At 37.8% G+C, this 12,238-nt stretch overlaps 1 protein-coding gene across 3 annotated transcripts; it reads left to right on the top strand.

The window, feature by feature from the left end:
* The first annotated feature begins 2,538 nt into the window (after window positions 1-2,538).
* On the top strand, window positions 2,539-4,151 carry LOC149767930 (transcription elongation factor 1 homolog). 3 transcript variants are annotated; one of them, XM_089929489.1, is made up of 5 exons: window positions 2,539-3,100; window positions 3,203-3,335; window positions 3,455-3,525; window positions 3,638-3,659; window positions 3,762-4,151. In XM_089929489.1, exons 2-5 carry the CDS (start codon window positions 3,223-3,225, stop codon window positions 3,838-3,840), a joined length of 285 nt encoding a protein of 94 aa, XP_089785615.1. In that variant the 5' UTR covers window positions 2,539-3,100; window positions 3,203-3,222; the 3' UTR covers window positions 3,841-4,151. The 3 variants fall into 3 exon arrangements, with proteins under 3 accessions (XP_089785615.1, XP_089785614.1, XP_089785613.1); XM_089929488.1 differs by having other exon boundaries at window positions 3,169-3,335; window positions 3,762-4,149; XM_089929487.1 differs by having other exon boundaries at window positions 3,189-3,335; window positions 3,762-4,148.
* Window positions 4,152-12,238: the final 8,087 nt, after the last annotated feature.

Below are 12,238 nucleotides of genomic sequence, written 5' to 3'. Positions count from 1 at the left end.
CAGTCATTGCTCTTGATATCCATTTAGACATCTTCTTCTTTTCCTACTTCAATCTTTATCAATGACTTTCTGTTCATCATCCATTGTCTTGTCCCTTTCAATCAGCAACATTCCAAATTTTGTTTCAATCAAGTTGGAGGAATCCAACTATCTTATGTGGCGATTAATCGAGTTTATTCTTATTAGCACCGACTAGATGGGCTATGTTGATGGGCCAATTACAATACCTCCAAAAACACTCCAGCCTTCAAATCCATCTGAATCAAAGGGAAAAAAAATCCAGAAGCATCGCATGGAGAAGAAATCATCAATTTATGAAAAGCGGCGGCAATGCAAAATTGATGGAAAGTCTTTCTTCTCAACTACTTAGTCTCAAGATTGTGAAAGAAGCTTGTGACACTCTTGGAGAACTTTTCAAACAACAATCAATGATTAGGAAGCCTCTTCTCCCGGAACAGCCGCAAAAAGTCAGCAAGGGCTCTTTATCTGCTATCGACCATACAACAGATCAAATACCCATCAAACTCTCTTGCTGCCATTGAAGAAAAAGTGTCAGATTTTCATCTTGTGACTATGAATGGATTAGGATCAGATGATGCACACTTTGTTACTGTCATTGAAAACTGAGCAAATTCACCCACATTAATGAGCTTGATGCTCCATTACTTACATATAGGCAATGGCTCAATCAGTATCCATCTTCAGTTTGGTCATTCCATGATCTAGCTAACCGCTCTACACTATAATTCTAAATCAAATCAAGCTCAAAAGAGGTCGAAATAGTCACAAAAACAATATCATAATATACTATGTGATGAGCAATGATCATTCAAATCAGTAAAATAGCATGGGTTATCAAGGTGACTGAAGTCGATCTTCCCCAACTTGGACTCCATCATCCAACAATCAGATGAGCAACTAGTGATCTAACACTAATGTGGCAAACAATATTTCTAGTGGAAGTCAAAATCAGTAGTCTGTTCATTGTCTGATCTTTAAAAGGAATGGAGACTCCACAGACAAGATTATTTTAGATATAGTCAAAGTCCCAACAATTTACAGCCAGCATTTGTAGGCATGCAACTCAGTCCTCAACATGTCTCTTATATATATATAGTTAACAACCACCAGACAATCAATCAATGGGTAACTAACTCTGGAGCCACCTGCCACATGACTTTAGGTTCTAGCTTTGCTGCAACAGTCTCAAATTTATACAAGAACGGATCGGGTCTCTATGGGCAGTGTTAAGGGCATGTATACCTCTCATATTGGTTGAATAAAATTGCATACTCCAAGGTCTGATTTAAATTTATTCAATGTGCTGGTTGAGCCACAACTCAAATAGAATTTATTATCAATTTCCCAACTCACATTCGAGAATAATTTTTCTGTTGAATTTTTTTCTTTGGGGACTTTGTAGTAAGGAATTACAGATCAAGGCATCGCTTCTGAAGGGACCAATTGATGAAGATCGGTGCACTCTTCCAATGCAACAAGACATTAGTAAGTGCAAAGAAGATCCACGTAGGAGGCGAAGCACCAGGTGAATCGAAAACATTTTTCTTTAAAGCACAATGAGGCATTAGATTACTCTGAGTTTTTTGATGTTAATAAAGTTTGTGAATCTTGTCAACTTAGAGTATGAAACTTCCTTTGAATGTTTCTATGAGACAATCTCTCTCTCCATTATATTTAGTTCATCGTGATGTGTGGGTGACAGCACCTATACCTTCATTTGGAGGCTTCAAACGTTATGTCCTATTTGTTGATGATTTTGTAGATTTGCATGGAATTATCCAGTGGATTAATTCCAAAATAGATACCTTATCATGTTTTTGACATTTCAAGACATGGCTGAAATATATTACAGGGTAGTCCTTTCCAAGATCTCCTCTTGGCTCTGGCGTTTCATCCCTGAATATAGTTCTCTAGAGGAGATGTAATCTGGATGTGCCTGGCTGCCATCATAAAAGAGAGAACAGAGCCCGTCGTTGCATCGGGGGATTTAAATATCCAACAAGTACTAGATTTGCGATGCTTCAAGCAGTTGTTTAGCATGCTTTGTAGACTGACTGGTTATGGGTGGGAGTCTGTTGCTTTTGGGGTTTTGGATGGCCATCTTTAATCATGGGTCTGTGGATGCCTTCTCAGTGGCTGATTCGTTGATTGTGTTAGTGAGTTTACACTGCCAAGCAGAATGGCAACCACCTTTGTTTTCGGCAAAAAAAAGAGGAAAAAATGAATACAGGCTATTCAGGCTACTTCATTCTCTTAGTTGAGTCTGAGGTCATAATGAGCAAGAATTTGATCAGTTATTTTGAGATAAAAATTATGCCAAGCTCTACTTATTGGCCAGGTATTGGCAGTTGTTAATCCCATTTTTTTAAAATTTATTTTGAACTAGCTGTTTTCACTTCCACCAACTTGTTTAACAAGTCCCAGAGTACATACACATTAAAACCATTTGAAACCAAGGAAAACCAAATACTGGGTTTTGATCCAACATTAGCCAAACCAAGGAAGCAAGAGAAACAAGAAAACCTTTAGGGAGCACTCAACGGCCCCTGTTATGGTTACAGTAGGGGCAGATGAATTAAGCTTACATCCAGCTTATGTTTGTCACTTCCATGGAGCTGGCTTTGGCTTTGGCTTTGCCCTCAGCTTTTCCAGAACCATCCTGAAGAAAGAGAGAGCCTAGATTCACAGAAACAAGCCTGTGAAGTAGCAACCCAGATGAAGGAAAAGAGAGAAGGATGATAGCTTCAGGGTTTTCGGACTCCACGTAACGAGCAGAAGGATGATCGCCCTTGGCTGACATTGACAAGAAGAAAACAGAGGAGTCAGAGTCCTACTAGGAAGACTGGATGCTGGCATTCCATCGCAACCGTCAAATGCTACAACTAGCCGGTTTCTCCGGCGGGCCGTTGTACCTTTACGCGTATCTTACCGAGTCTCCAGCGGTCATCCCAGTTCTCCGAGTCAGAATCGAAGTCCTCCTTTTCCTTCTTATAGAGAGAGAGAGAGAGTGCCGAGAGCAGCGAAGCAATAATCCTTCTCTCCCTGGGCTCAAGACCAACAATCCTTGGCTTCTTGAAAGGTAAAGAATTCTACTCCTCTCATCGTCTCCTTCTCCACTTTATGATTATTGTCTCTTTAATTTACCAGGCTCTCTTTCTTGAGCGTAGTTTCTGATCTCCAGAAACCCTACGTGTTGAGAAGATGGGTAAGAGGAAGACAAGGCCAAAGGTAGTTCCCAAGAAGCCCCAGCCTAAGCTGGACGTGAGCTTCACCTGCCCTTTCTGCAACCATGACAAGAGCATCGACTGCTCCATGTAAGTGACCTGTCTTGCAGCTCTCCTCATTCTTGGGTTCAGTTTAAATTAATATTGCGGAGGAACTTGGTATCCATATTGAAACTAGAAGAAGCTGATGGGTTTTCTTCGTCGCTCAGGGACATGAAACTGAAGACTGGGGAGGCCTACTGCAGGGCCTGCAAAGCAATCTATATCACCTCCATCAACCGTAAGTTAATCCTGATCACTTTTTCTTCATTCGTTCATTGATCTCAACTACATGTATTGATCTGCATGTAATTCTAACATTATTTAATTTCTTGTCTTGGTTTGATTGGCAGATTTAACAGAGCCCATCGATATGTATGTTCTCATGGCACAATTCTTTTCCAATGATTCTATTGTCAATATATTCTTGAAGTTTTACTAATTTTTGCAGTGGTTTTGTGAATCTTGGCATGACAGATATAGTGAATGGCTCGATGAATGCGAACGGGTCAACGGCAGTGAAGATAACTCGAGAAAGAGGCCTCGCATTGCTTAAGTTCACAAGATTTCTATGTTGTCTCTGATGGAGCATTTGTCAATTATTGAAACAACCTCGTCTTCTTTTGGTTGATAAGCATGCAATTTTTTGATATTTTCTTTCTATTTGTCAGCAACTGGTAGAAGTGTTCGAGATGATCAATTTGGAATACAAAGTGGAAAGATGGCAATAATTTAACTCAAAAGAAACTCAATGTTGTTGCTGTTTGGAGTCTGCATAAATGTGACTGTGGAAATAGGAAAGTATGCAGAATTAATATCGTTTTTATTTCATTTTCTTTGGGGCGGGGGGAGGATGATTTTAACAGCATCCAAGAAGTTTATCTGGGATCCACTGTTCTGATCAACCATATTTGCTAAAACTCACAGTGAGATTGAGAGCTTATGCAGTATCACTGTTGAATACTTCATTGTCAACAACCATGGGTTAGTCTAGTCCGATCACTTGGTAATCAGTTCATCTATGGAATGAATTTGAAAGCACAGGGTTTGAATCAGGACAATTTCCAGCACGTTTTTGTTGTAATTTTGTAAATCGAGTCACGTTCACCACGAATTTTGAATCCAGCTGAAATACATCACCTATCCAACCAGAGCTTGGTGCTCTACAGATTCCCTTGTGTTGGTTTAAAACCACGGATGCTGTAAAACCATTATAGATGTTCTATGTTTGCTTACTTAGGCATCTAATCTAATGGCTTAGAAATTGAGCAGGTTCATTGATTAAGCTTCCTCACGAGCTATGCCACACTGTATTTCAGCTATGTCTTAGTCGGTCGCAGATTGTGGTGGATTAATGAACATCTTTCTTCTTTTATTCTCTGCTACCTAATAAACACAAACTTCTTTCTATGTCAAAGCATATCCTAGGGATTGCTCAAGATTCAACTATGTTTTAAATTTTCTTGTTATTTATAGCAACCAAATGGAATGGGCTGCTCCAGTATAAAATATACCATTGGTGCTAATAATTGCACATGAATTATATCCTTGGTTGCCTCAGGGCATGCAAATGGGCAGACGTTCTGATTTCAGACGTAGAAAGTAGTACTTTCACCATATCTTTTTCTTTAAAACAAATTATCATTTTTGTTCTGGATGTAAACTTTGAATTGATCGCTGCTCTAGCTTTTAACCTCTTGAAAAGCTACATAGCGTTTACCAGGATGTAAACTGGACATGCCTGCAGATAAAATCAGCTTAAGAACTAAACTATCCATCACTTACCTTAGACTGCCATTTGTAGAAGGTAAATTTAAAAAAAAAACAGAACATTGGTGGTCTGATTGAAAAAGTTGATAAGAAATCATGTGGTTGGAAAGGAAGGACAACTGAAATTGTTAAACTCTGTAATCTCGGCACTACCTACTTATTTACAAAATGATTTATTATTATCGTGGAGCCTTTTATTATAGAATGGAATAAAAGAGGTTGCAGGATTATCATTGCTTATGGACTGAAGGAAGGTTTGTAAATCGAAGGATGAAGGGGGTCAAGGGATCAAAGATATTACTAATATCAAATTGGGATGGCGCTATCTCTAAAGAAAGGATGTTTTAAAAGAAGTGGCATGCTATTATCACAGAAATATATAGCTAAAGCCTTTTGGTAGAAGATAGGCTAACAAGGTCTCCTTCATCTGCAGAGGAATGTGCAAAACACTACCTCCACTTTGGAACAGATTGTGATTTGAAATAGAAAATGTTAAAACCACCAGATTTTGGGAAGATGCATGGCTCAGCGACACTTTATTAGCAACTAATGGACCCAATATCCATATGGCAGTGTAGAAGAGTCAACCCCCTAAAGGATGAAGCTACAAAGCAACAAGGAGTACGAAAGCTCTGCCCTAGGTCATGAGAACTCACACCATGTGGCCGAGCTTGAGAATCTAGGCGGGGCACCCAAACCCGGGACATAAAACCCTGACAACCTCAGGACATGTGATTAGTAAGAATTATAACAATAGGTTATTCTTGACTAGGAAGCAGCACAAACAAGGTTCACCATTTTAGTATCGGATCCGGTACCGGTGCCACACTAGTATAGTATCAGCATGGTACGGTACGCGGTACTTTTGGCATACCGAATGTTGGTACGCCACCGGTACTGGTACATAAAGGTTCGCCGTCTCGGTACTGGATCCCGTACCGGTGCCACACTAGCATAGTATTGGTATGGTACGATATGCGATTCTTTTGGTGTACCAAGTGTTGGTACGCCACTAATACCTACTCGGTACGCCACCGATACCGGTTTTGAACCGATACAGTATCGTATGTTCGGTACCGTCCATTTCAGTACGGTACGGTACGGTATACTATGAGCACAAGTCATGGTTGCTTCAGATGGGTCTTCAAGAGTCGCTATGATGCACTTCATGGATATCTGACTAGGGACACAGCACTGCATCTGATATCTCTGTTAAGTCAATACCCTTTGAACTAAAAGCTGCAAAAGTTGGGAGCCAAAAGGCTTGACATAGTGTTGGGTGGAAGGCTTTACTTTATTCATTTTTATTTAGAAAAAGAGAGAATCCTAGTGCAGGAGGCTCCTGTTATATTCTTTCCTTTGCATGTGAGAGACTGTGTTTAATTAGAACCTATGACATTTTGATCATATAAGCTTTAGACTAACTTTGGAGTAAAGCAGATGCTTTTGTTGTATTTTATTTTATTTGTGTTCAATAGAAAAAGTCATCAATTTATACCATTTAAACTGATATGACCAAAAATTATTTCTCAAATTCAGTTTTCCATGCAATCTCTTATTACAAGAATGCCTCATTGTTGTACCAGGAGATTGTTATTCAGTATAAATTTGTTTAATCAGTTATTTCTTGGCACAGGAGTGTGGTGGATTTGATGAACATATGCTTCCTCCATTATCATCCTTTTAATATTTCTTCTTGTTCATTTGAGTCCTTTGTGGGTTTATGCATCATTTTTTGAAGGATTTATTCTTGCAAACTGCACTATAATTCTAAGTAAGAATTCCAGGTGGGTATGGTTTCTAATAGAATAACCATTTATTCTAATTAAAGGTAAGACCTAAGAAATCCTTAAGGACATAAGAAGATTTAGCCTGTCAACATCGTCTTGAAGTGGAAACACAGTGTAATGGAAGACATAGCGAGCAACTAAATTTAGCAGCTAATTGTTCACTGCTTTATCACAGTTGGGCGCAAAAAGTTGTTTGTGATGACCATGTCAGCATGTTTTGCTCAAAAAAAAAGAAAAAGAATAAAAAAAGAAAAGCTGTTGCCAACAAAGGAATGCAGTTTTTTTTAAAAAAAAAACTTTTTTATTTAACAAGCTGAAAAGAGGGACAAAATAACATTGCACTCAAGTTCTCTCAAAACAAATGCACTCTAACATGTTACCCCTCAAAAACAACGGGATCTTAGATTAAGCCTCAATAGATCACTAGGTTTTATAATCAGAGGTGCCCCTATTTAATTGCTCTCATCAAGCCCAAGGGGATTGTGTTTGTGATTTTTTAATGTCTCTCATTGTCAAAATTTGTGTCTTCTCATTCTCTATGAAGGTTGTGAGGTAGCAATTTCTGAAGGATGATGAGTATGTTTCTTTGATCCATTCCATGGCTAACAGGCTTTTGCCAAATATATCATCATGACCATGCAAGTGATGAAACTTCTCTAAAATCACATCTCTTCTGACCTTGTAAAAGATTGCAGTCAGTCAGTTAAAGTTGTTAGATAACAATAGCTTCTGGTCCCAAACTGAGTATGAGATTGACCATGTCCCTGGAGCTATCACATAATTATCTCCAATTTGAAGATATTTATTAATTACTCAACAATTTTTTGTCAGTTGAATGGTTTGGCAGATCTTTCACCTGAATGATAAAATAAGTGGCAAATCATTCAATGATACCTCCCATTATTCATGGCTTATTCATGAAAAGTATATAATGATTGTTGTTATTTGTTTATGTTATGTTTGTTTCTTTCATACTACGATAATTTTCCAAGAATTTGACATGGATATCTTTTTTTTTTTTTTGAGCTATGACATAGTTATCAATATTATTTTCATCCTTTCTTAAAGTTTAGCTGGGTTCTTTAGAAATATAATTATACATACCTCTCCTTGTAGGAAATGCGAGACATGTTCGACTCCTAGGATTCACATGAGTGCTGGATTAGCACAAATATCTGTTGGGTCTGCTGCTGGTGCTCAGTATGTTGTCTCCTATCTGAAGCATTTCTAGGTTATATAGCTATTCTCAAATCTTTCACAAAATCTAAGGAAACGTATGAAACAAGAATAATATTACTGATGATGATACAAACAAGAAATCACCAAATTAAAAATAAAACATAAAAAAAATGATGGAATCATTAATGTCTTCTTATTCTTTTTTTTTTTTTTTTTATGGAAGCTGTTCAGAAGCATCAATCAGAATTCCTAAAATCCGAGTTTCTGCTACATATAAATACAAATGTATCCTAAGAAATGGGTATTCTATTCTTTCTATTATCCCTTCTCATTCCTTTTTCTTCCTCTTGTGCAACAAACACTGAAGATTAGGATACAAGCGGCAGGTTACTGTCTGTATAGAAAGAAATAAGCTATAGGAGGAATCTTGGAAGGCTTACTTTTTGTTCACATCTTTTGACATCCTGTTGCACTTGCTTCCTGGGTTCTCCAAAGGTGAAGCTCTTGTGGAAGGAGGGTTCCTTGCAGCTCCCTATGGTCGAATCATATGATGGGCAGAGGAAGTAGGCTATGGAATACCACTCCATCTTCCCATTGGTCATTACGTTGTTCTCCATGCTTTTGAAAATGTCATTGCCAAGGTACACCGTACCGGCCCTAGCCGGGCGGTACAGGACGTACCATACCATACCGGTTCGGTACCAGTACCCGATATGGGTGGCGAACCGATACTCGGTATGTCAAACAAACCCTATACTGTATTGTACTGACAATGTGCTAATGTGGCACCGGTGCGGGGTCTAGTACCGAGACGTCGAATGTTGGTCATTGCTCCATGCCTACATTAATCACCAAATTAGACAATAAGTCAACTTCTAATAAAATAAAGCTAGGAATAAAAGAACTAAATGTTTGTGACTTGGTTCCCCCCTCTTAGTGGAAGCTTAATACACATAGCTATCCTTTGATGTGATATATATGGCAAGTCTTTTGTTTGAAACAATGATGCTAGGCATGGATTCGCTAAGGGTGTTTGCAGGAGAATGAATCAATTGGTTGCACTATTAGCTATGGTAATGCAGCTTGAGTCGGCTCATAATTCATATGGAGAAGGTAAGGTTAGATAATCATGCTTTAATCATGTTCACAAAAGACTAACAACTGGATCTTATGGTGCCTATATATATTAAATCTTTAAAAGTGCAAATGGTGATGTTGTGAGGCTATGATAACCTGAAAGAGGTCTCCAATGTTGACAATGAGTGCATCTGGATTTGGTCTGAGGGCGACCCAGTCAGAATCCTTCATCAATTGCAGTCTGCCAACCTGATCTTGATAGAGGATGGTGAGGAAGTTGCTGTCATTGTGAGGCATCAAACCAAAGGCTTTTGGCGAGAAGGGACATGGGGGTTTATCGATTCAGGCGAAGGTAGCATGTGCTCTTGTTGCAGTTCTCTGGAAGTCCATGTCTGTTTTACCCCAAATTCTGGGCTAGCACACCAGCTAGTGCATGAGCAAGCTCCGACATTGTAGCAGCAAGCTTCTCAATGACCTCCCTGGTAGTAAGCAAGTATACCAGTTTTAATATCGCTACTAGTTTAAAAAGAACTTGAGGGTGGGAAAAAGTAAAATGTTTAAAGTTCCAATAACAACCTTAGAAAAATGACTTGAAGGGGTTCTATGATCTGTTTTTGATTGATAATAAAGTACTTTAGAGAACTAAGTTCTCCATAGCAACATTTCTCGCCTGAAATCTTTGCAAGAGGAACATGAAAGGCTTCTGACCATGAAAACTGTTTCACAGAAATGGCTGTTGGAGCTCCCCATCTATAAGAGTCATTCAGTAGCCTGGAGCTGACCATTTTCTCAAAAGGCAGCCTGAACAGCTTCATTTGCTCCTTCAGGCTATGGCTTCTTCACAACTCCAAATTGAAATAAAAAGACAAGAATGCTTGGAAAGAGAACTCCTCTTTATTTGCTAGGATTAGGACTATCTTTTGAGATAATTTGTAGGCCCGATATTCACACTTAAAAGTAGATGGTAGAGCTGAGCATGCCTTTTTTGACAATTGCTGCTATACTAATTTAAAGATTACATTTGAAAAGGTTCCTTTTGACTGGTTAAATACCTGAATAAAATCATACCATCATTCAAAGTGACATGTTACCGTACTTGTGGTGGACTAAGATGCTATGTGTATGTACTTGCATTATATTGAGAATAGTAAAACAATCAGTTTGCTATAACTGTGTTGCCAGTATGCCTAAAGTGAATAAAACATTCATAATTTTTCAATAAACTATCTATCATTCTTCTAATCGCTTTTGAATCTTTAATTTTTTAGATTGTTATTTATATATGAATTCATGTCAAAGACTGGTTTCCTCATGTTATCTGAAAACTGTTTGTTCAGTTTTATTGTATCAAATTACACTACTTCTTAATCAGTCTCGTGTGCATAATTCTTAAGTAATTCTTGCAATTTTATATGAAAATTCACTAAAGGTCAGGTATGGCTGACCAATTAAGATTGTATGTGCATGTACTTGTATCGAGAATCTAACATGTAATTTCCTTTGGCTGTGTTGGCAAAGTGTGGCCTAAGGTGATTAGAACTTGCAAAGATTCCCTCTAAACCCATCATCTATTATTTTTTATCATGGCTTTTGACATCTTGAAGTATTAGTTTGCTATTTATATCTGAGTCAATAGCAAAGACCAGTTAAAGGCCTACATGCCCATTTAGTTTAACAACTCTACCTGCAACTCTGTGAGATTATATTACATTTGTTAGCCTTAGTCCAAATCAGTAAGCCATAATTAACTGTTCATACTTTTTGTTAAATGAAGAAAAACATTATAGTTATACATTCACCGTAGCTAAACCTTTTTGCAGAAAATGCTCCTTGTCAAAGTTTAAACATCTTTGAGATTATTTAATCTATATCCCACTAGACTAAACTTTTATCATTTGAAAAGCTGGACTCTATGGAGCCTATCTGTCTATTTTGTGTGCGAAGACTCATCCTCTCAGATAGCATAAATCCAAGAGTTTTATACACTTCCTCTCAAAATAATGTGAACCAATATTTGAGTCATTTTTATATGAATGCTGAGGGAAATTAATTGTTTTCCTTTCATAGTCTCGGCAGAAAGAATATATATATATATATATATATATATATATATATATATATATATATATATTAATTTCAATCTAATTTTCAGTTTCTTCACTAAACACATTCTAAATATGTTTCATTCAGGTCACAGTTAATTGAGGAGCAGGCCATACAATCAATAAAGCATCCATGAAATCTTTTAGATGCCCCTACCCTAAATTTCTTCTTGTTCTATCTGAAGGTATAGCAGTCAAAGCCAATGCCTGGCTAGAAGAGAGAACTCCCATACTGCTGATTGCTTGGAATATGGATCACTGACTGGTGATCTAATATAATCGCCATTCCAACTCAGATCGTCAAAGTCTGATGATCAGTACCCTGTAACCTTGTCTAACAGAACTCATTAGCCCTCTCACAAGTACTCCAGTTCCAAAGGCTGCATTATAAGATGTTCTAGGATGCTATAAAACTATGGATGATCTTCTTTCCTAGGACGTATGGTTATTGGATTCTCTCACACGTAGGCCCACCATATTTGTAGCCTTGAAATGTTTCCTGTAAATCCAATTAGAGCAATTTATCATTCCTGAAGATATAAAGATCAACAAATTCACCATTATCTCAACTTCACTCGATTATCACCTCCTTCATTGATTGGCGAGTTCCAAATTCAAAATGTTCATGACAAATATAAGGCCTGTGATTAGATAAATGTAGTTCTTTAGTTAAAAATCTTATCAAGTGAGAATAAAGCAAATTGAAGTCTGTCTCCAATGTATAGGCCCAATGACTGCTTTTTTTGAACTAATGAACACTTGGAAAGCTTGTCTCCTACGCATACAATTGCTTGGATTCTGAAATCACAGCTCTCAGGCTGGGGCTATTAGAGTGCTATCTAAATGTACAATTGATTGTGATCATGAGGTAAAATGCATAACTAGTAAATGTCTTGTTGTTGTCTACAGATCACTCTCTGCAATCTGACTCCCTCTTCATGAGCTGCCAGCATAGTTATTGCTCCCATTCAATATGCTAATCTAAAATATGAGCGAACAAAAGATTTATTGATCACTCCAAAAAATCTTACATATG

The sequence above is a fragment of the Phoenix dactylifera genome, chromosome 3 (assembly GCF_051530095.1).
Source record: "Phoenix dactylifera cultivar Ajwa chromosome 3, Ajwa_hap1_PhDact_Kaust_v1.1, whole genome shotgun sequence".
Classification (NCBI taxonomy): domain Eukaryota; kingdom Viridiplantae; phylum Streptophyta; class Magnoliopsida; order Arecales; family Arecaceae; genus Phoenix; species Phoenix dactylifera.
This window is presented reverse-complemented; position numbering and strand designations above follow the sequence as displayed.

Bases quoted from the DNA above. Each gene is read 5' to 3' on its own strand.
- LOC149767930 (XM_089929489.1), top strand. From the start codon at position 3,223: ATGGGTAAGAGGAAGACAAGGCCAAAGGTAGTTCCCAAGAAGCCCCAG. The intron at 3,336-3,454 runs GTAAGTGACCTG...TTCGTCGCTCAG, and splicing joins AAGAGCATCGACTGCTCCAT to GGACATGAAACTGAAGACTG. The intron at 3,526-3,637 runs GTAAGTTAATCC...TTTGATTGGCAG, and splicing joins CTATATCACCTCCATCAACC to ATTTAACAGAGCCCATCGAT.